Here is a 24,412-nt window from a genome sequence, read left to right on the forward strand (position 1 = left end):
TCATCTTCCATTCTTTAGTAAGATTTATCTTCCATTCTTTAGTAAGATTTATCTTCCATTCTTTAGTAAAATTTATCTTCCATTCTTTAGTAAGATTTATCTTCCATTCTTTAGTAAGATTTATCTTCCATTCTTTAGTAAGATTTATCTTCCATTCTTTAGTAAGATTTATCTTCCATTCTTTAGTAAGATTTATCTTCCATTCTTTAGTAAAATTTATCTTCCATTCTTTAGTAAGATTTATCTTCCATTCTTTAGTAAAATTTATCTTCCATTCTTTAGTAAGATTTATCTTCCATTCTTTAGTAAGATTTATCTTCCATTCTTTAGTAAGATTTATCTTCCATTCTTTAGTAAAATTTATCTTCCATTCTTTAGTAAGATTTATCTTCCATTCTTTATTAAGATTTATCTTCCATTCTTTAGTAAGATTTATCTTCCATTCTTTAGTAAGATTTATCTTCCATTCTTTAGTAAGATTTATCTTCCATTCTTTAGTAAAATTTATCTTCCATTCTTTAGTAAGATTTATCTTCCATTCTTTAGTAAGATTTATCTTCCATTCTTTAGTAAGATTTATCTTCCATTCTTTAGTAAGATTTATCTTCCATTCTTTAGTATGATTTATCTTCCATTCCTTAGTATGATTTATCTTCCATTCTTTAGTAAGATTTATCTTCCGTTCTTTAGTAAGATTTATCTTCCATTGTTTATTAAGATTTATCTTCCATTCTTTAGTAAGATTTATCTTCCATTCTTTATTAAGATTTATCTTCCATTCTTTAGTAAGATTTATCTTCCATTCTTTATTAAGATTTATCTTCCATTCTTTAGTAAGATTTATCTTCCATTCTTTAGTAAGATTTATCTTCCATTGTTTATTAAGATTTATCTTCCATTCTTTAGTAAGATTTATCTTCCATTCTTTAGTAAAATTTATCTTCCATTCTTTATTATGATTTATCTTCCATTCTTTAGTAAGATTTATCTTCCATTCTTTATTAAGATTTATCTTCCATTCTTCATGCTTTTTCCCCAGCATGTTGGTATTGACAGAACATGAAGGTCCTCTGTGATGTAGCTGCTCAGGATTTTAAACCTTATTACCGTCTCCAGATTCTCACTGTTGAAATACAGTGTTGTGTTATTCTTTTTTAGTAAAGGCAATAATGACTTATTTGTTTTTATTTTGTTAGATTTTTTTGCATAGTGTGTCAGGTTATTGTCTTTTCATGACACTGTCAGCCCTCGTCCTTCCTCCCTGTAGTCAGACTCATCGCTCTTACAGATCAGCCCCATTGTTGTCACATCATTTGCGGATGGAATTGGTGTAACATGACGGAGTACAGTCATGTGTGTACAGCCAGAAAAGGAAGTAGCTCAGCACACAACCCTGTGGGGTTCCTGTGGTCAGGATCAGGGTGGAGCAATGAAAGGGCCCCATCCTGACAGACTGACTGTGGCCTATTTGGTGAAAAAGACCTTTATCCACAGGCAGATGTTTTGTTGTAACTAGCTTGGACATCTTGCAGTGCAGTGTGCTGATATGGTATCATCCTGTCCTATCTGCAGACTGATGAGGATCCAGGATGGTTGGAAAGCCGCCTTGATCAGACTTTACTCTTCCTCATGTTCTTTTCACATTGTACTGTCGTGTGACCTGCTTTAACAAGTTGTTTTCCCTACTGTGGGTTCAATAAAAAAATTTTTGTTAGTCTTTTTTTGCATCAGTCTCATGAAACATTTTGTGATGTTTAAAGCCTCTGAACTGGAATCATTTAGGGATGCCAGAGTGACAGGTCTTCAGACAGGTGAGAACAGTACAAGATATCGTTAAATATCAGAATCAGAAAGCCTTTATTGTCATTGTAAACCAGAGCATACAATGAGATTAGGGGGTGCTACTCTTTATGGTGTTTGCATCATAATAAAAAGAATATTCAAAAATATTAAGAATAAGGGCAAAAGGAGGAAATAAATAGAAATAAAACACTTAAAGTAAAATAAAAATATGGTAAGTACTAAAAAGCAGATATATACATATATTTACAATTTGAATGTATTGCACAACGCGGTTTGAGTTTCACAGTGGTGTGATACTTGTTGCAGTCTATTTTACACGTGTGTGATGTTTCGTCTTGTTGAGTGTGTTCTCCTTATTGTTTGGTTTGTTCATGGGAGTTCAGGGCACTGATGGCTCTGGGGAAAAAGCTGTCCCCGAGTCTGTTTGTACGGGCTTTGTGGGCTCTGTAGCGCCTACCAGAGGGCAGCAAGTTGAACAAGTGGTTGTTAGGGTGGAACGGGTCCTTGACGATTTTTGAGGCTCTGCTGTGGTACCGAGAGCTGGCTATTTGGTCCGGGGGGGGGAGGGGGCACTTGGTGATCTTCTGGGCCGTGTTAATCACTCTCTGCAGTGCTCTCCTGTCTGCTGCTGTGCACCCAGCGTACCACGCTGTGATGCAGTACGCCAGGATGCTCTCTACGGTGGCTCGGTAGAAGGACACTAGCAGCTTCTCATCCAGGTTGTTTCTCCTGAGTACTCTCAGGAAGTGGAGTCGCTGCTGGGCCTTCTTCACCACTGCTGTAGTGTTTACAGTCCAGGAGAGATTATCTGAGATGTGGACGCCCAGAAGCTTGAATGAGTGGACTCTCTCCACACGCTCTCCATTAATGAGGAGGGGGGTCAGGTCTGCTCTGTTCTTGCGGAAGTCCATAATGAGTTCTTTTGTTTTTGTGATGTTCAGTGTAGGTTGTTTACCAGACACCACGCTTCCAGTTTCACCACCTCATCTCTGTAGGCTGACTCATCTCCTCCTGAGATGAGCCCGACCACGGTGGTATCATCAGCAAATTTGATGATGGAGTTGGAGAGATGAGCTGGTGTGCAGTTGTGTGTGTACAGTGAGTACAAGAGAGGGCTCAGTACACAACCTTGTGGGGATCCAGTGCTGAGGGTTATGGTGGGGGAGAGATGGGGGCCAAGTTTGACAGATTGTGGGCGGTCTGTGAGGAAGTCTCTGATCCATCTGCAGATGTGTGAGGAGAGCCCGAGATGGGAGAGTTTTCCAGCCAGAGTGTCCGGGATGATTGTGTTAAAGGCTGAGCTATAGTCTATGAATAGCATCCTCACATAGTTCCCCCCGTGCTCTAGGTGGCTCAGAGCTGTGTGGAGAACTGTGGTGATGGAGTCCTCTGTTGATCTGTTTGCACGGTATGCAAACTGGTGAGGGTCAAGTGTGGGAGGTAGTTTAATGACTCTTAATGACTGGCAGCCCTGTTTTTTCTGTGTGTGTGTTTCTGCTTTTGTAAAAGTTGTAGGAAACTTTCTGGTGTGTTCATGTACAGGTGTAACAGTTTGTTGTCTGGTGATGGTGTGGGTTGAAGGTCGTTTCCTTCTGTCTGTGATCTTTTTGTCTCCTTTCTTCTTTCCCTTTTGCTCTTTTTGCTATTTTCCATCTTTTTCTGTCCCCTCTGCTCAGGTCCAGCAAGATTACATAGATTCCGTGATTCAAAGTAAATAAATAAATAAATGAATCAGATTATCAAGAGGAGCCTTACCCATAGGCCTCCCCTTGGCAGAGCAAATTTGTTCAGCACGATACAGCAACCAGATTATCATTTTGCTGCTATGATGCTGGACAGGACAAGTTAAAAAAAAAGAAAAGAAAAAAAAAAAAAAGAAACTTTTCCGACTTTTTCCTGACTGTCGACCAGTTGGTCAGTGAAGACACTGAACATCCACGTCACAATTTTTCTGAATTTAAGGAGAAATTTAGTAATAAGTATGATTTTTAACGTCATTTCATGGGTGTGTGTTTCCAGTCAATTTAGCCTTAATAAAATGCAGAAGCACTCAGATGCAGTTTACACACACAGTAAAACCAGGATTGAGGAAGCACTTTTGAGCATCAAATACTATAAAATCAAGGCTGTTCAAAGTGCTGCTAACACTGACCCTGATAAATAACATTTAACATCATATCTAATCAAAGCTGAATGTGTCCCTGAACTAGAGCTCAGCTGGAAGCTCGGCTCGTGGCGGGACGGATCGTCACATTCATGCGGAGAGGAGATCCATAAAATCCTGATGGCAGGGTCACGTTTCCATGGTTTTGATTTAAACCGCCAGAATTAGGTTTTGTTTTGGATGTTATCGATCCTGCATCCGGACATATGAAAAGAGCTGCGCAATCAAGGCTCATGATGAGTTTATCAAATCTGAGTAAAAAAATACCACAAAACAGTGTTAGGTGTGCAGCCATCCGCTTTGTTTATGACTGTCACGACGACTGATGTCAGAGGAAGTCACTCAAACATTTACAGACATGAAGATAAGACCATTGGCTGTTCAGAGGTTAAACGGGAAACAAAGTGGTGTCACCACGTCCACGACGGGCAGAGGAACGCTGCTCAGAGAAAAAACTCACATTTATACAGATTTACAAACACTTTCTATGATAAAGAACTTCTCTCCACTGTGAAAAACACTAAAAGTTTTGATAGTTTTTTTCCTAATTTATGAAAACAGACTGAAATATTTCTTTAGGCGATGTTGAAAGTTTTTATTTCATGAACCTAAATCAGATGTGTATTTTATTTAGTCTACTGGAAAGTGTTAATTATCTAATGACAGTGGGTCTAGCAGGCAGTGGAATAAATATTGGTTTCCATCAAGATTAAATAGACCCTGGAACTAGCTCCACAGGATAAATCTCCATGGTAACTGATGTCATGACATATCCCCCTTTTCACCATCCAGCTTTACTGCAACCAGATCAGGGATGAGTTGATCCAGGATGACCAACAGATCCTGGATTCGTCCCTGGTCCTGGTTTTCTGCAACAGGTCCCTGAATGTCTACATGAGGAAACAGATTTTAAGAGATCATAAAAACTCCAGACCTGACCTAAACATCACACACACAGAAGCTTGTTATCAACATGAACTTCATACTTCATATTTATTTGATAATCACAGATTCCCATAAAAGTGGCAAAGACGTGATATGTTAATGACGACTGTGGCACTTTACTGACATCTCCCATAAAATCAACGGTATAAAAACATCTTAAATTCTCAGATGTTTAGATAAAAATTAGCTACAGCATGTACTGTATGGCAAACCCTTATAAAACATAAAAAACTAGTTAGCAAGAATACGCAGCAAAAGCATGTTTTGTACACCACACAAATAGATCTTGAATCTCTCATTAGATGAAGAGAAAACAAAATTAATGGCACCTTAATCCAACATGTTTTCTTCCAGCAGGTAAAAATCACATTCAACCATGTTTACTACTGAAACCAGTGGCATTGTTTAGATAAACCCACACATGATGGGATTTTAGTGGCTGAATGTGAACCAGTGCGACACAAGAAAATCCTCCAACACTACATTTTATAGCTTACTGAGTAATTAAATATCTACATACATTCTTTTTATCGTCATACTACCATTAAGTAAACTGATGTCATATAGGATACTGAATTTAACCTTACCTGTTAAAATGTTGGACAATCAAACAAACTAGAGCTTATCTACAGTAACAACATGACCAACAGCAGCTGACAGAGAAAAGTTTTGTAAACTATGAGTTCAAATCCTTCTCAGTGGTAAATATGATTTGTTTATCTGCCTCTGCAAACTAATACTGAGGAAACAAACAAATGTTGAACCTGATCTTTATCCCTGGATTTCTCTGGAAACACAGCAGAGAAAATGTCTAGAAAAACTTTGGTTGATGCAGAATTCTATGAACATGAGCAGAAAATACAACTAAGTACAGATGGCGACCTTTGGACCAGGATAGGGGAATGTAGCAGAAGCTGGGACCAGGAGGGCCGGATGTGGCAGGAAGCTGGGACCAGGAGGGCCGGATGTGGCAGGAAGCTGGGACCAGGAGGGCCGGATGTGGCAGGAAGCTGGGACCAGGAGGGCCGGATGTGGCAGGAAGCTGGCACCAGGAGGGCCGGATGTGGCAGGAAGTTCATCCTCCTCACTAAGCAGCCACTGTACTGACTCTCTGCTGCTTGTGGTGTTTTCCATATTTCCTCTCCTGGCAGAAGGCATAGAGAGCTGTGAGGGGAACACAGCTCACTGAGGACACCAGCAGCATTCCGATGAAGACTTGACTGAAGACAGGATACTCCGTCTGCACCGACTTCCCCTGAGCACACAACAGGTTCAGTTAACACCTGACTTGATCACACACACTTCAGCACATCATGCGCCGCATCCTGGACTCAGTTTTGGAAGCAAATTAATCAGGATGTGATGATGATTACAAGCTGCTGGGTCACTTTCATATCAGCTGTGTGTAAACACAACATGTAAGAAGAAGAACTCACCAGATCTTTGTTCCATGCCTGGTAGGTAGGCGTCCCTCCCTGGATATAGTTGACGATATAGAACAAGAACAGGCCAATGAGAAGCAGAGGACTCACTCCTGCCCACATTATCTTCCAGTACCAGTTGGGTCGATGACCAAGCATGTCTTCTATATCCTTTTCAAACCTTAAATGAGTAAATGAGGTGGTGAATTATTCAGAAAAGTATTTGAGTATTCCTGACAAAGTAGAGATGTATAAACTACAAGTCTGATCAGGGACAAAGCAGAACTGAAGGTATCAGACACGACTACACAAACCTTCTAATTCCATAAATGTAGCTGACAGTTACGACTTCGATGAGGACGATGAAGAGCAGGGAGAAAGTAGCTCCGTAGTCATTGAACATGGTGAACCAGTAGTTTCCAGACGTTGTAGTGAAGCCCAGGCCGAGCAGCAGGCAGAACAAACACACCAACCCTGCAAGATACACCAAATAAAAAAATGGCTGCTATCGGGTGGGTCCATGAAAAGAAGGTAAATCTGGAAGACATTAAGACGAATGTTGTCAATGAATCAGACAAGGCTGAGCCAGGATGTCCTTCTCAAAAATGACTGGTCCAAGTAGAGAACCCTGAGGAACACCATGACTTACTCTGGTGTGAGGAAGGCCATCGTTTTCATCAGCTTATGATGTATAAATGCAGTCACTTTGTAATGTGGGATCTCCAACATTTTCCAGTTTATTTCTTACCGTTGAAGAACTCTGTGCTCATACAGGACACCACTTTGAAGTCACGTAGCGGCGTGATGATAGCGGTGACATTTCCCAGCATGCTTCCCATTCCCAGCAGAAGGAGCATGATGAAGTAGAGCACCGACCACAGCTGAGACAACGGCATGTTCGTTATGGCCTCACTGTAGACAATGAAGGCTAGACCAGTCCCCTCTACAGCCTGAAAGAGACAAAACAGACCCCCACTAATGGACTCGATCTTTCACACAGTATCGCTCAGAATAATTCAATATAAGTCTAACTCAAAGGAACTGAAGTGACTTTAGTTCCTTAAAGTAACAGCAGTGCTGCTAAACAAGGGCGGGGTTAGTGGGTGGCTACTTGGTCTCAAGCCCCAGATGTTTTCTGAAAAACCCCAAATCTGAATTTTACTTTCGAGGGGGGAAAAACATCTTGGAAGTAATGTGCAGGATCAGCTGTTCAGGAGTCTGATGGCCGAGGGAAAGAAAGACTTTCTGAGTCTGGTTGTCCTGCATTTCAGGCTCCTGGATCTCCTGCCTGAGGGGAGGAGGGTGGACAGTTCATGTTGGGGGTGGGTTGGGTCTCTGATGATGGATCTGTGCTGGTAGATGCTCTGCAGAGAGGCCAGCAGATCCTGGTGATCCTGGACCAGTCTTCACCGCTCTCTGCAGGCGTTTGCTGCCGTACCACACGGTGATGCAGCTGGTCAGGATGGACTCAACCACGCAGCTGGAGAAGTTTCTGAGGATCTTTGGTGACATGCCGAACTTCCTTAGCCTCTGGAAGTCCAGCTGAAGTCCAGATGTGGACCCAGATATTTAAAGCTGCTCACCCTCTCCACTTCCAGCCCGCAAAGAGTGAAGTAGTGTTATAGCTAGTTAAACAGAGAATAAGTATATATTAGAGCCAAAATAAGTAAATGAGTAACTCATTTATGTAATTAATTGCATTAATATTTTTAATGTAATTAACGCATGACGAGCCCTATACAGCCATCATTTCTCTGTTATGATGATGGGACGTGGAGTCCAGATGGGAAAGATGAGCCACGACAGCACTGTTCCTGTATAGTTTTTTTTTAACTTCTCCTGCATCCTGCACCAACATGGCTGCTCTAGAGGATCTCTGTCGTCTCTGTTTGTGCAGCAGCTGCTTCCTCCTCCTCCTCTCATATTGCTCAGTGAATCATGGCGGCTGTCGGTGATCAACTGATCAGCTTTTCCCTCTTGTTGTGTTTATGGATCAGCTGAGAAGGAGGAATCTAGCAGTTCATGATTCACACCGTCACATATTTACCCCAAAGTCTTGTTGTTGGCAGGTCCTCCTCTAACACAGCAGCTGCTGGTGGTAGACAGGGTTTATACTTCAGCTATGCAGGGGCAGGTTTAGAAAAGTTCTGATGGGGGGCCAGGAGGACTGACCAGGAAAAAGGGGGGCACAGACGAGACCTGTTTTAGGTCTAGATTTTATGAAATATTGAACTGATTATTACAAATAAAGTGATCATCTGATGTAAAAAAAGTGAATAAAAACCTGTAAAACAAGCAGCCAATGATGTGTTTTACCAGCAGGTTTTACTTTGGGTGAAGCTGCTGTAGGACAAACACTCACACTTCAATGATAAAAAGAAAAACTAGTTTTTATCCAGATCATCAGTTTTATCAGAGTTTCTTCATCAATGTCGGCTGTTTAACTTCAGTCGTCACATCTGCTGGTTTTAGGACAGAAACTATCACCGTGGAGACGGTTGGTGAGATGATGCTGGATGAATTCTGAATTATGATCTAGAACACGGTAGAGATGATGCAGAACAACATACATGCTGCATTTACTGACCCTGGGACATCTGACGTTTGCCCATGGGAAGCTCAGTTAACAGTAAATGTTTGTAGCATCGGCTCGTTCCAGTGACACGATGCATATATATATATATATATATATATATATATATATACATATATATATATATGTATATATATATGTATAAAACATATATATATATATATATATATATATGTATATATATATATATATATATGTATAAAACATATATATATATATATATATATACATATATATATATATATATATATATATACACACGTATATATATATATATATATATGTAAAAAAAAGCTGACACTTAAAAAAACAAACAAGCAGGATGGAACCTATAAACTAACCCTTTGAGGTCATCGCTGCTGTGTTTCTGTAACTTTCAGTCCTTTATATTTATAATTATAATTTATCATTTTTTTTATCATTTGTTATTACTTTTCAGTTTCTAGTTATTTGAGTGGTTATTGTAAATTTGGCCTTTTCTTTAATGGAAGAGCATGAATACTGCCTCCTGGACGTCTCCTGGTGAGGTGTTTCAGGCACGTCCCACCGGGAGGAGACACCAGGGAAGACCCAGGAGACGCTGGAGGGAATAAATCTACTGGCTGGCCTGGGAATGCCTAGGGAACCCACCCGGACGAGCTGATGAATGTGGCCGGGGAGAGGGAAGTCTGGGTTTCCGACTGCAGATAAACGCCAGAAAACTGATGGATGGAAATCTAAGCAGCCATGAAGCAGCAGCTGCACGACTGATGGGGATAAATTTGTTTGGAGGCTGTGTTCTTTAATCCTGGTACACATAACAATTTTTGTCCCGATTTTGCCTCTTCCCGACCTCGGACAGCAAACGTCCGATCATCGTATGGTCTGAGGTTACGAGCCGATTTGTGCCGATAATTAGCTCCGAAACGGGTTGCAACGACAATCAGGAACATTGAACATGTTTAATATTTCAGAGCCGATTTCTGAGGAACGCCGACGACTTGTGTATTGTGACTGCGTGGATGGTGACGTGGTACAGATTGTAGCCAATCAGAGAGCGAGCTGGCTGGGAACAAGGAAGTAAATAAAGTCCGTGAACACGCCGTCTTCAGTCTGTTATTTATTTCAGTTCTGGCTTTTTCTGTTAACAATAGTCCCAAAACCACCATCATTCCCTCGTCCTGTGTCCTCTTCCATGCTGGGTGTTGTGTTGCTTTGTTTCTTCTTCTACGTTTCGACGCTTGTCCGGATTGGAGGACAAGATTGTAGATGTTGTGTGTGTTGTTCTGTGATTACATTTTCGGAGCCACCACACACAATACGATCAAAAATGTATTTTTTTATCTTCACCTGTGAGGTCTCGAACCGATCAACAATCTCATAAGATCTCATAAAATTGTTATGTGTGTCCCAGGCTTTACCCACACATCTCAGGGTTAGCATCAGTGTGGCTGCACTACGCAGCATCTTTCTACGTCCTCTCTGCTGGGGGACGTCCCATGATGCACCGGGCTCCTCTCTGCTCTCTTTACTCTCCATGTAGAAACATCTGACGTTGTTGTCATTACTTTGTGTTTCTCTTCTTTCTCAGCAGGAATCCCTGGATCAGAGTTCTGCTGCTGGCTGGTTTTCCTGTCCTCTCCACCCCCAAGAAGATGGCCATCCATCCTGGTTCTAGTTCTGATGGTGGTTTTTGTCCTGGTTTGGATTCAGCAAGTGAACTTTTTAAAAAATATTCTTGTATTATTCTAATTATAAATGATAATGAATTGGTCTGAACAGCATTGCATCTTTAAAAATTCTTTGTGATGATTTTGTTGATATTTGATGACATTTAAATAAAATTTAAATAAACTAATTTGAATTAGAAATTAAGTGAGGGGGCAGACTAAATAGGGCTTATAAATAAATTAAGTTTATATAAATATAATAAATGACAAATTCTGAATGAGTGTGTGGGTAAAAACTCAAACTTTCTTAAACCTAAACAAGCCATTAAGTCTCTTTTTTAAGTCTCTTCAGTGTGAGATCAAATGTTTTCCTATTAAACCAACAAACTCTATTCTTGTTGTTTTCATCATATAAACGTCTGCGTTTGTCATGTGCAGAATAAAAGGATGAGGAACATACGGTGTCCAGTTCGCTCTCCAGGCTGCAGTTTTCCAGCTTGTGGGTGATTTCAGCAAACTGCTGTGGAAACGTCATGTTCAGCTTCTCAATGCAGTCGGACACGGTGTCCAGCGTGATGCTGTCCTCAGCCAGATTAAAGGTATTCATCAGCAGTGTGCGGGTCCTGAAAGGCCAGAACACCAGTAAAGATAACAGAACCTCATCTAAACTGGATTAATACTTTAACCAGTTTTATAAAGCTGTGCATTACAGAACAAACTCGTTTCAAGTCAACCTCAGGTTACAGAAATGTTTCTCATATTCATCAATGATGTAAACATAAAATTAATCTGTTAAAAAGCAATAAAAAATAATGTTTGGGGATTTTTACAGAGCAAATGAAAGATGTTGAACACAGAAAGAAGCTGTTTATTTGTTGTTGTTGTTTGTTTGATCATTTAGAAAAAGATGATCTTTCACAATTCTAAAAAAGTTGTGACTCTGGGTAAAATATAAATAAAAGCAGAATCTCATCAGATGATAACTGCTAGTAGAAGATCAACAACTTGTCAACATGAAACTGAGACATTTACCATTTGATGGAAATATGAGCTGACAGTGAATCTGTTTATGTTTATGCCAAGTGTACATGTGGACACTCTTATATTGTTTATGTTCTAATGGGACCGAGTTGATGCAATTCTGTTTTTATTTATTTTATTTCACCTGGAGTTCCAACTTTTTTGGAATCGGGGGTTGTAAAAGAAATACGGTGTTGACTTCCACTGAAATTCAACACCAGCCCACCAGAGAGATTTCTGTGTGACTACAGATTTAAAATACAGCTTAATCAAGCAAAATAAGTTGACTGGATGATGCAGAGACTCGGATTCACTGAACACTGACAGAAACTTGTCACATGGTCCTCATTGGGCATGTTGAACAGGAAGTGGTGGTGGAAGTGTGGTTTATCAAAAACAACCATGTTTTTGTGCTATTTGCTAATGAAACATAACAGCTGAACACCGTTTAAGAATACTCGTGTGTTATGCAGACAGGTGTGAAGAGGCCCCGCCTCCATACCTGTTCAGACAGTTCTCATAGTTGACAGTGGCCTTGAAGCCGTAGATTGCAAAGGTGACAATGCTGGAAAAGATGGAGGTTCCGCTGTTAATGAGCGAGACAGCGATGGCCTGCCGCTCAAAGTTGTTGTGGTACTGGTTGTAGCTGGAAAAAGCTATGAGTGACCCAAAACCCAGGCCCAGAGAGAAGAAGATCTGAGTGGCTGCATTGATCCAAGTAGTAGGATTGGCAAGCTGCTCCATCTACAAGCACAGAGATGCACACAAAAGAGTCAGCAAACAGCAGTACATAGACACCACACGCCACCTGAAAACCTTTATCTTCTGTATTCTGAAGCTCAATCCAAGCCTACCTTGGGTGTGAACATGTATATGATGCCATTGATGGCTCCGTGAAGAGTCATGCCCCGGATCAGGTAAATAAAGAGGACCACGTATGGAAATGTGGCTGTAAAGTACACAACCTGAAACGGCACAGAGAGGGCAGATGCTTGTAGTGACATCTTTCTACACACCTTATCTTAGCCTGGGAGCTTCCTCACCTTTCCAGTTGACTTTACTCCTCGGAGAATGAATAGGTATGTAATGACCCATGCAAGCAGGAGGCAGAGTGTCTGGCCCGTATGAATGCCTCCATTTACCTCAATAGAGGAAGAGATGTTGAGCGTTTCCCTGTAGAAGAAATACTGGGTGGGTGTTGCTCTTTCACACTCCTCTATAGGTCCCGTCCGGTTGGAATTTATGGGGCAAAATGCCCAGGGCAGGACTGACTGGGATGGGAACGAGCACAGAGAAGCAGGAATGTGTTACTCTGCAGTCCAAATGGGATCCGGCACTGTGTAAACACAGCAGCAGTGTGTGCTGCTGGAAATCTGCAGGATTTTATGAAGAAGCAGCTCACTTGAAATGAATGAAACAGGTACCAGAAACTCCATGCATTGATGACGTTGTAATAGAGACACAGGTACAAGGATGTCACAACACTAGCAAGACCTAAAACAAGAGAATTACAGAGACATTCATTTTAGGTCTTCACCTTTCTGCCTCTGAGCTGATTCATGAGGATCAAAGCTTATCAACTAGTTCATTGCATGTCTTTGACTCAGCTCATCAGAGGGAAGAACCAGAAGCTTGGTGCGATTCACCAGAAGCTTCAACATTTCTCTGACAGCATTAACCTGCTCGTAAACCAGGGCTGCACGATGTACTGAATATTTACCGTCATCACAACAGCAGCCTCAACAACTGCGATTAACAGAGAAAACGAACGTGACGTCACTGTGGTTTCCTCCGGCATGTTAGGGAACCTGCTACTGTTTCCATCTTCCAGCTTTCTGTCTAGTAAAACACGTGTAAAACACACTAGAAAGAAACATTCTTGCAATGATCAGCTGGCAGGAGGTGAATGGTGTTATGATGCAGAAACACTAAATTAGATCCTTCAAACTGCTGAATGAAGTTCAGGTTTAGGTGTTTCCACCTGTTCCAGCCTCAGACGTCGATATTTACCCGGTGTTGGTGGAAGTTCCTGCACCTGTCATGAATTTATAAACTACTGATGAATAAATGTTTATGCAGACGTTTTACAAACGGATGGAATTAAAACCTGCCAGTCTACAAACTGTCGGTTTCCCCATCAGACTCATTTATAGCTTCATTGTTGAAATCCGATCTCATCTGTTCATCTGTGTGGATTAATCTCTGATCAATTAATATATTCTGGAATTTATAAATTTATACAGGATTCATTCATTCAATACATCTGGTTTCTGCAGAGCTGTGGCTGTAAGGTCGTCAGTGTCTGTCGTGGCAGAAATCCCCGAACTCGGTGGACACCAGCAGTGAGGGGATTTCTGATGCCTTCAAGCTGAAGAAGGAGTCCTATCGGGTCTTTTTGGCCTGTGGGACTGTGGAGGCAGCTGATGGGTATCGGCGGGCTAAGCAGAGCGCAGCTTTGGCAGTCGCTGAGGCAAAAACTCAGGCATGGGAGGAGTTTGGACAGGCCATCGGGACAGCTTTGAGAGGATTCTGGTCCACCATCCGGCGGCTCAGGAGGGTGAAGCGGGGGGGGGGGGGGGGGGGGGGTTGTTCCTTAAGGCTCTAGATGCTCTAGGGTTTTATTGGTTGACATGTCTCTGCAGCATCACATGGACATCAGGGACAGTTCCACTGGACTGGCAGACAGGGCTGATGATGACGCCTCTTCAAAAAGGGGGACCAGATGGTGTGCTCCACCTCCCTGGTAAGGTCTATTCAGAAGTCCTGGAGAGGAGGGTTCATCGCCAGCAGTAAATCAGATTTGAGGCTGCCCTTTGTCACCAATTCTGTTCACAACTTTTATGAATAAAGTTCAGTTTAAAAGCAAACCAAAGCAAAAGAAGGTAGGTCTAAGAAACGTAGGCCTCAATCTGCTTCCAGTGAAGCCAACACATGGAGCGCCCTACTACGCACTGCACATATTAGGTGTGAATGTGCCCTTTACCATCTTGGATGTCTGTCACATGTAGATGCTAATAGAGCACATGGAGTGATCCCTGAAGGTAGCGAGAGAAGCAACGAAAATGTGGATGCAGAAAAACTCACGAATAAAAAGAGGAGCACGGCAGCTATTTAGAACTATTCCGGTTACAAGAGAGATGAGGCAGCAAACAGAGGAACTCATCAAATCTCTGCTGCCATCTACAGGAGAGTTCATCAAATCCAGCTGTAGCTAAAACAAGACTAAGCGAAAAGCTGAAGTTCAACAGACATCCAGGCATGAGAAAAATACAGAGCAGCTTCCAGCTTCATTTATTGCAAATCAGTTATTGCAAGTCATTTCTACAGTTTTATCATGTTTTCCTAATAGTGTTCAGCCCTGAAAGCTGTCCACTACATTTCTGCCAGTACTGAGGAAAAGAGATGTTTAATCACTAATCTGTCTGCATGCAGTGAGAAGTCCAAAAGTTCAGCTTACCAACGCCTCCTAAATAAGGACTGATGGCATTCCATGCTCCAATGCTTCCTAATCGCATCTTCTGGCCAATGGCAAGTTCCAGGTAGAATAAGGGCACCCCCTCCAGAACCAACATGAGGAGATAGGGAATCAAAAACCCCCCTGAAAGAAAAAAAAAACAGGAGATTATAAGGAGGGTGGAGATAATGAGACAGGAGGAGACGATTAAGAAGGAGATGATGAGGAAGGTGGAGATGATGAAGCAGGAATAGATGAAGAAGAAGGAGGAGTGCCATCTAAAAAAGCTTTTTATTAAGAAAAAAACCAATGTTCATTAATGAAGACCTTCAGCTAACACCATGTCCCACGATGAAGTGTTTCATGAAACACTGTGTACTCTGAGGAAGCACTACAGGAAAAACTGTGTACTCTGAGGAAGCACTACAGGAAAAACTGTGTACTCTGAGGAAGCACTACAGGAAAAACTGTGTACTCTGAGGAAGCACTACAGGAAAAACTGTGTACTCTGAGGAAGCGCTACAGGAAAAACTGTGTACTCTGAGGAAGCGCTACAGGAAAAACTGTGTACTCTGAGGAAGCACTACAGGAAACACTGTGTACTCTGAGGAAACACTACAGGAAACACTGTGTACTCTGAGGAAGCGCTACAGGAAACACTGTGTACTCTGAGGAAGCGCTACAGGAAAAACTGTGTACTCTGAGGAAGCGCTACAGGAAAAACTGTGTACTCTGAGGAAGCGCTACAGGAAAAACTGTGTACTCTGAGGAAGCACTACAGGAAACACTGTGTAATCTGAGGAAGCACTACAGGAAACACTGTGTACTCTGAGGAAACACTACAGGAAACACTGTGTACTCTGAGGAAGCGCTACAGGAAAAACTGTGTACTCTGAGGAAGCGCTACAGGAAAAACTGTGTACTCTGAGGAAGCGCTACAGGAAAAATTGTGTACTCTGAGGAAGCGCTACAGGAAAAACTGTGTACTCTGAGGAAGCACTACAGGAAAAACTGTGTACTCTGAGGAAGCACTACAGGAAACACTGTGTACTCTGAGGAAGCACTACAGGAAACACTGTGTACTCTGAGGAAACACTACAGGAAAAACTGTGTACTCTGAGGAAGCGCTACAGGAAACACTGTGTACTCTGAGGAAGCACTACAGGAAACACTGTGTACTCTGAGGAAACACTACAGGAAACACTGTGTACTCTGAGGAAGCGGTACAGGAAACACCGTGTCCTCTGAGGAAGCGCTACAGGAAAAACTGTGTACTCTGAGGAAGCGCTACAGGAAAAATTGTGTACTCTGAGGAAGCGCTACAGGAAAAATTGTGTACTCTGAGGAAGCGCTACAGGAAAAACTGTGTACTCTGAGGAAGCGCTACAGGAAAAACTGTGTACTCTGAGGAAGCACTACAGGAAACACTGTGTACTCTGAGGAAGCACTACAGGAAACACTGTGTACTCTAAAAAAGCGATACATGTAACCAGTGTCTGAAATTAACTTTTTGACTCACCGGCTAAGTTGGCCGGTAGATTAAAAAATCCACAGGGCAAACATATTTTTTACTGGCCAAATTATTAAATTATTGTACACACACACACCTCTATGCACATGTTATTTTTTTAATACCATGTTGTGTTGTATCCAAACTGAAAGTGGAAGTCACAGCAATATTAAAGAAAGGCAACAAGAAAAATGGTTTTATTTGATAAAGTGTGAATGTCTGAATTTATTAACTAAAACCTGACCAGACTCGTTCCTCTCTGCTCTTCGTCTGGCCTCCTGCTCTAACAGTCCTCGTACCCCAGCATTACAGCCTTGGTGGAATCATTCTCCCTGATTTTTGCTTTTTATTTTATTGTTTAAAAAAATAAACTTAAAAAATTTGATAATAAATAAATTTAAAGCTTATTGATCTGATTCATGACAAATCAGTAATACTGAATATAGCTTATCAGTTATCATAAAAGCTGATTTATAATAATAATGAACTTAATATCTGATCAATACAATAACAATATGTATCATTATTATATTGATAAGTTTATCGGTTGACAGCTGTTCATAATCTCACGGATTCCGTGAAGCAGAAAGAAGGCGACGCTCTATCCAAACCATCACTTTTCACTGAACTTTCTTGTTCAGCGCTGTAAGCTGCTGATTTATCCTCCAGTTCACCGTGTTTTCTTTTGGAAAGCTGGCCGGCTCCTGCTAAAAATATCCACATATTTACCTACTTCATTATCCTGAGCTAAACGGTAAACAGAACTGAAACAGTGCAGCGCATTCTCGTGTCATGTGCGATTGTTTGCATCAGTGCGTGTTTGTGTACGTGAACGTTGTTCATACATGCAGACAGCAGACGAACATAAAGAAGCAATCCACCAAAAGGAAGACTGAAAAACACGACTAATTTGGTACAAACATTTACTCACCCTCTGAGATGTACTTGCAAAACAAAAAATTTACTCGCATTTTGGTGCCTGGCGAGTGTTATTTTCGGACCCTGCATGTAACACCACGTCTTCTGATGAAGCGCTTCAGGAAACACCGTGTCCTCTGATGAAGCGCTTCAGGAAACACCGTGTCCTCTGATGAAGAGCTTCAGGAAACACCGTGTCCTCTGATGAACTGCTTCAGGAAACACCGTGTCCTCTGATGAAGCGCTTCAGGAAACACCGTGTCCTCTGATGGAGCGCTTCAGGAAACACCGTGTCCTCTGATGAACAGTTCAGGAAACACCGTGTCCTCTGATGAAGCGCTTCAGGAAACACCGTGTCCTCTGATGAAGAGCTTCAGGAAACACCGTGTCCTCTGATGAACTGCTTCAGGAAACACCGTGTCCTCTGATGAAGCGCTTCAGGAAACACCGTGTCCTCTGATGAACAGTTCAGGAAACACCGTGTCCTCTGATGAAGCGCTTCAGGAAACACCGTGTCCTCTGATGAAGCGCTTCAGGAAACACCGTGTCCTCTGATGAAGCGCTTCAGGAAACACCGTGTCCTCTGATGAAGCGCTTCAGGAAACACCGTGTCCTCTGATGAAGCGCTTCAGGAAACACCGTGTCCTCTGATGAAGCGCTTCAGGAAACACCGTGTCCTCTGATGAACAGTTCAGGAAACACCGTGTCCTCTGATGAAGCGCTTCAGGAAACACCGTGTCCTCTGATGAAGAGCTTCAGGAAACACCGTGTCCTCTGATGAACTGCTTCAGGAAACACCGTGTCCTCTGATGAAGCGCTTCAGGAAACACCGTGTCCTCTGATGAAGCGCTTCAGGAAACACCGTGTCCTCTGATGAACAGTTCAGGAAACACCGTGTCCTCTGATGAAGCGCTTCAGGAAACACCGTGTCCTCTGATGAAGAGCTTCAGGAAACACCGTGTCCTCTGATGAACTGCTTCAGGAAACACCGTGTCCTCTGATGAACTGCTTCAGGAAACACCGTGTCCTCTGATGAAGAGCTTCAGGAAACACCGTGTCCTCTGATGAAGCGCTTCAGGAAACACCGTGTCCTCTGATGAAGAGCTTCAGGAAACACCGTGTCCTCTGATGAAGCGCTTCAGGAAACACCGTGTCCTCTGATGAAGCGCTTCAGGAAACACCGTGTCCTCTGATGAAGAGCTTCAGGAAACACCGTGTCCTCTGATGAAGCGCTTCAGGAAACACCGTGTCCTCTGATGAAGCGCTTTAGGAAACACCGTGTCCTCTGATGAACACTTCAGGAAACACCGTGTCCTCTGATGAACACTTCAGGAAACACCGTGTCCTCTGATGAAGCGCTTCAGGAAACACCGTGTCCTCTGATGAAGCGCTTCAGGAAACACCGTGTCCTCTGATGAAGAGCTTCAGGAAACACCGTGTCCTCTGATGAAGAGCTTCAGGAAACACCGTGTCCTCTGATGAACTGCTTCAGGAAACACCGTGTCCTCTGATGAACTGCTTCAGGAAACACCGTGTCCTCTGATGAAGCGCTTCAGGAAACACCGTGTCCTCTGATGAAGCGCTTCAGGAAACACCGTGTCCTCTGATGAAGAGCTTCAGGAAACACCGTGTCCTCTGATGAAGCGCTTCAGGAAACACCGTGTCCTCTGATGAAGAGCTTCAGGAAACACCGTGTCCTCTGATGAAGAGCTTCAGGAAACACCGTGTCCTCTGATGAAGCGCTTCAGGAAACACCGTGTCCTCTGATGAAGCGCTTTAGGAAACACCGTGTCCTCTGATGAAGCTGTGATGGAACTGGGTTCCGGGTTCCACCCTGTGCCGGCTTTCACAGACACAGTGCAGTGGGCCGAGGTTCTCTCACCAGATGAAAGAAAAACTGTGGTCGAAGGCTTGCGTTTTCTGGGAGCTTTATTGTGGTGAGCGCTCCTTAGGAAGTGGTGAGGTGATCCAGCGCTGGTGATATTTACAATGATATTTACAATATTTACAGTTTGACGAGGATGTCGTCCAATACTCATTCCCTCTCACTAGTTTCCGCAATCCATCTAATCCACCACCCTTGGCATCATTCTCATCCTTCATCCAACAATCTTCATCCCTTCATTTATATAACCAAAAAAAATCCCTTCAGCCCCCCCTCTTTAAAGGGTGCTTCCCGGGTACAAAAAGGGGTGTGTCTGGCAGGACAACCAATCACATCACATCTCTACTCATGACATTCAGCTGAACACAATCTACTCATCAGGTAAGTAATCACATCAATTACATCATCCCCAAAAACTCACAGGTAAGTGAACAGGTAAAATACAAAACAAATAGAAACAATAACCATTCCCCTCCAAACAGGTAGGTATGTTTGTGTGTGTGCCGTAGGTGATTGGAACTACCACTATGGTGACAGCTGACCCTGTCACATTATCCCCCCCCTCCAGAAGGTTCACCATGTGGGGGGAAACCTTGACAAAAAGTCGGCCACGACATTTGTGTTGCCGGATCGGTGACGAATGGTAAATCTAAACGGTTGCAGAGATAAATACCACCGGGTCAGCCTGTGATTCTGGTCCCGCATGGCATTTATCCAGGTGAGTGCTTTGTGATCTGTCTCGAGATCAAACTCTCTACCTAGGAGGTAATATTTTAGGCTCTCCAAGGCCCATTTGATGGCTAATCCCTCTTTTTCTATTGTTGCATAGCGAGTTTCTCGTGGACAGAGTTTGCGACTGAGATAAAGAATGGGGTGTTCCTCACCTTCTTCTCCCTGGGACAAGACGGCTCCGATTCCTATGCCTGATGCGTCCACCTGGACAAGGAATCGCTTTGTGAAGTCGGGACTTCGGAGTACTGGGGATGAACAGAGACGTTCTTTCAATGCCCTAAATGACTTTTCACAGTCTTCAGTCCATTTCAGGGGGTTTCTCTGGGTTTTGGCCGTGAGGGCAGTTAAAGGGGCCGCGATGCTGGCGAAGTGAGGAACGAACCTTCGGTACCATCCGGCAAGTCCGAGGAATGATCTCACTTCCTTCTTGGTTTTTGGCTGGGGACAGTTCCGGATAGCCTCCACCTTATTGATCTGCGGACGAACTTCCCCTCCTCCAATGCAGTATCCCAGGTATTGGACCTCTGTCTTGGCCCAAACGCACTTCTCCACATTCAAAGTCAGTCCTGCTCTTTGGATGGCTCCTAAGACTTTGGTGAGGTCTCGGAGATGGTCAGTCCAGGTCTGACTGTAGATCACTACATCGTCCAGATAGGCCGCACTGCAGTTGTCACACTCCCTCAATACTTGGTCCATGAGTCGTTGGAAGGTAGCTGGGGCTCCATGTAGTCCAAAGGGCATTACTTTGAACTGGTACAGCCCGGTGGGTGTTCGGAAAGCAGTGTAGGGTCGGCATGATGGTTCCAACGGCACTTGCCAATACCCCTTGCAAAGGTCCAAGGTGGTGATGTAGACGGCTGAACCAAGACGATCCAGTAGTTCATCGATGCGTGGCATCGGGTAGGCATCAAAGGCAGACACAGCGTTGAGTTTTCTGAAATCTATGCAAGGTCGAAGGGCTCCTGTCTTCTTGGTGAGGAGGACCAATGGACTACACCATTCTGAAGTGGATGACTCAATGATGTCTAACTCCAGCATGGTGGAGATTTCTTGCTTCAGCTTGCAGACGAGCTGTTGTGGAATCCGGTACGGACGTTGTCTGATGGGGATCAATGTCTTTAATCGGATGTGGTGTTGGATAAGGGCTGTACGTCCCGGCGTGGCACGAAACAGACCCGGAACCATGCTGAAGACCTGTTGAAGATCTGCAGCTCTTTGTGAAGACAGATGCTGTATGTCCGGTATGTCGGCACATGTAGAGGGTTCCCCTCCTGGATCTTCTCGCTGTTTCTCCAAGGCAACCAAACTGACTGAGGCTGCAGACGTTTGGTCCGTCTTCCATTCTTTCAGGAGGTTTATGTGATAAACCTGGTGAGTCTTCTTCTTTTCCGGGTGGTGAACCTCATAGGTTACAGGTCCCATCTTCCTGGTCACCGTATAGGGTCCTTGCCATTTAGCCAACAGCTTGCAGGTAGACGATGGCAATAACAATAGAACCTTCTGTCCAGGCTGTAGCTCTCGGTGTCGGGCTCTCTGGTCGTACCATGTCTTCTGGGCACGTTTGGCCTCCTGTAGGTGGTGTTCTGCCTCATCTTGATACTGGGCCAGTCGTTCTCTCATTTCCAATATGAAATGGATGATGCTTCGTTCTGATGGGGTCTGATTTCCCGATGGCTCCTCCCACTTCTGGCGGAGAAGGTCCAACGGTCCTTGAACATCCCATCCATAGAGGAGTTCAAAGGGTGCGAAGCCTGTAGACATCTGTGGCACCTCTCGGTAGGCAAAAAGTAGGAAGGGCAGCCACCGATGCCAATCTCTTCCTGTATCGCTGACAAACTTTTGTAGCATGCGCTTCAGGGTCTGGTTGAAGCGCTCCACGAGTCCATCTGTTTGTGGATGATAGGGAGTAGTCTTTATGGGTTTAATGCCTAGTTGAGCATGAAACTGCTTCATTAAGCGAGACGTGAAGTTGGTTCCCTGATCAGTGATGATTTCATCAGGTATTCCAAGTCTGGAGAAGAGTTCGACTAACGCGTTAACTACTGCTGTGGTGGTAATTGTTCGTAGTGGGAATGCTTCTGGATACCGTGTAGCATAATCACATATGACAAGGATATACTGGTGCCCTTGGCTACTCTTAACGAGCGGACCAATAATGTCCATGGCGATGCGACGGAAAGGCGTTGTAATGGTTGGAAGTGGGGATAATGCAGCGCGATCTGAAACGCGTACTGGGCTGGTTTTCTGGCATATGGGACACCTAGCCACATAACTTTGCACATCCTTATACATGTCTGGCCAATAGAAACGTGCGCTAACCCTTAAGTACGTCTTGTGACGACCGAGATGACCTGCCCAAGGTATGGTATGTGCGATGTGCATGACTGTGGTGCGACAGGATTCAGGCACTATCAGTCTTTTCAGGTTTTCAGTTTGCAGGTACAATCTTTCATTTTCTAAGACCACTCTTTCACTTCCATAAGTTACAACATTAGTCTTTAGTTTTTCCCATAATGGTTTCAATGATCTATCATGCTTTTGCAATTCAATTATGTCATCAGGCATTTTCCATACATCATTCACTGATAACTCAGAACCAGACCGGTCCAAACTCCCCATTTTCTTCGCTTCACGGCGTTGTTGCCGTGTCTTTTTCACTCGGCGCTTGCCTTCTTCAAACAGACTATCGTGGAAGTCAGGAAGAGGGAACAAACCGAGTTTTTCCTGGGCTCTGGTTGTAACCGGGCCTGATACGTTCTCACCCATGTCTACATTTAGTTTGCATGTCTTAGCATTAGCTGGTAGATCAATAGAATGTAGAAGTTCAAACAACAGAGGCATGTCTCGACCCACAATAACATCCACTGGTAACTTTTCTACGACACCCACATTCATAATGTACGGCTGATCATCTATACATAACGTGATTTCAGTACGTGGGTAAGTATGATTATCTCCGTGTACACACATGATGTTCAGCATGTTGTCATATTCCAAACCCGCTAATGACACCAAATGTCTGCTAACCAGGGAAGTAAAACTCCCACTGTCCAACATTGCTGTAGCAGTTTGACCATTTACGAGCACCTGTTTACATGTTCGCGGTGGTCGCACTTCTTGTCCATGCTGTGCTTCCTCCCGCGGCACATAACAAGCCCCAGACATTTTGGATTTCCTTAATGGGCAGTCTGCTGCTTTATGGCCGGATTGTTGGCAATAATAACATAAAAGTGTCTTACCGGTCGAAGTTGCCCTGATACCTGAAGTCTGGCGATAACGGGGTACTTCCTGCTCTGTCCAACGTGACGTCGGTGCACGGTTCTGCAGCGGTGTCTCGGTGTGTTGTTGTGCTCCCCGCGTTGATCTGTTGCACACACCTTTCCTCGCGTTAACGTACTGAGACGCTAACGTAGCGGCTTGTAATCCAGACTCGGGGTCGTGTTCCCGCACCCAGGTGCGTACATCCTGTGGCAAAACCCGTAACAGCTGCTCGGTGATAATCCGTTCTCCGATCTGCTCCTTGGTGCTCTGTTCCGGCTGGATCCAGCGCCGGTACAAACCACGTAGCCGATGATAAGTCTCAATCGGGGATTCACCCGTGGGGACAGAAGACTGGCGGAAGTTCTGCCGGTAGGATTCCGCAGAAACATCGAACTTGGCCAAGAGCGCACTCTTAAGGTCCTGATAAGAGTGAGCTTTTTCCTCGTCCATCGTGCTGTAAGCGTCCAGCGCTTTACCGGATAATAATGGCACGAGGCGACACGCCCACTCGCTGTCCGGCCATTTCCAGGTCCGTGCAATCCGCTCAAATCTTAACAGATAATTTTCGATGTCCTCTCCTGACTGGTAAGGCGGCAGTTTTGGCTGTGCAGCATACACCCGTTCCACAGCTGGTTGCTCCGCTCTGATTTCCGGCCTTTCCCTCTCTGGTTGTCGACGCGGTGCTGGCGTCGGGAGAATCAGGTGACCGCTGGGACTGCTGGCTGTCACTGTGCTGCTGCCAGGTGTTGATGTTATCACTGTTGTTGGGTGTCTCGCCGGGGTTTGAGCAGGGGGCTGGAGCGACACCTTTATTCCACGTAGCTCTTGTAGCATACTCTCCTCTCTTTTCTGCTGTGACGTCAGGAAGCTCCTCAGCAGCGTCTCCAGATCACTGCGTCCTCTCCCAGACGGTCCCGGATCGGCTGTAGACGGTACAGGTGCATCCTCCTCGGAAGCGGCCTCCGTGTCCCATTCCGTCTCGTCCTCCTCCTCCTGGATGGCGGCGGTTGCTTGTGAGCGGAGGCCCCGTCGTCGGGTCGGCTTCGGGCGGCCTCGC

At 44.0% G+C, this 24,412-nt stretch overlaps 1 protein-coding gene and 1 long non-coding RNA gene across 3 annotated transcripts in view; one reads left to right on the top strand and one right to left on the bottom strand.

The window, feature by feature from the left end:
* The window catches only part of LOC121641863, a 12,278-nt gene extending 3,673 nt beyond the window's left edge, over window positions 1–8,605 (top strand). The window contains exon 3 of the long non-coding RNA XR_006010811.1: window positions 8,468–8,605. This is a non-coding gene — a long non-coding RNA (uncharacterized LOC121641863). The remainder of the gene's footprint in view (window positions 1–8,467) is intronic.
* The window catches only part of LOC121641834 (sodium- and chloride-dependent transporter XTRP3-like), a 24,890-nt gene continuing 4,724 nt past the window's right edge, over window positions 4,247–24,412 (bottom strand). The window contains exons 2-12 of one of the 2 annotated variants that reach the window (XM_041988170.1): window positions 15,053–15,193; window positions 12,998–13,089; window positions 12,639–12,866; window positions 12,450–12,560; window positions 12,098–12,339; window positions 11,036–11,198; window positions 7,082–7,283; window positions 6,648–6,807; window positions 6,349–6,514; window positions 5,976–6,167; window positions 4,247–5,943 (exon numbers count right to left, since the gene is read on the bottom strand). In XM_041988170.1, the coding sequence (XP_041844104.1) occupies window positions 6,000–6,167; window positions 6,349–6,514; window positions 6,648–6,807; window positions 7,082–7,283; window positions 11,036–11,198; window positions 12,098–12,339; window positions 12,450–12,560; window positions 12,639–12,866; window positions 12,998–13,089; window positions 15,053–15,193 (1,673 nt within the window). In that variant the 3' untranslated portion in view covers window positions 4,247–5,943; window positions 5,976–5,999. Of the gene's footprint in view, window positions 6,168–6,348; window positions 6,515–6,647; window positions 6,808–7,081; window positions 7,284–11,035; window positions 11,199–12,097; window positions 12,340–12,449; window positions 12,561–12,638; window positions 12,867–12,997; window positions 13,090–15,052; window positions 15,194–24,412 lie in introns of both variants that reach the window. The other variant, XM_041988169.1, reaches the window with a different exon arrangement.

The sequence above is a fragment of the Melanotaenia boesemani genome, chromosome 6 (assembly GCF_017639745.1).
Source record: "Melanotaenia boesemani isolate fMelBoe1 chromosome 6, fMelBoe1.pri, whole genome shotgun sequence".
Classification (NCBI taxonomy): domain Eukaryota; kingdom Metazoa; phylum Chordata; class Actinopteri; order Atheriniformes; family Melanotaeniidae; genus Melanotaenia; species Melanotaenia boesemani.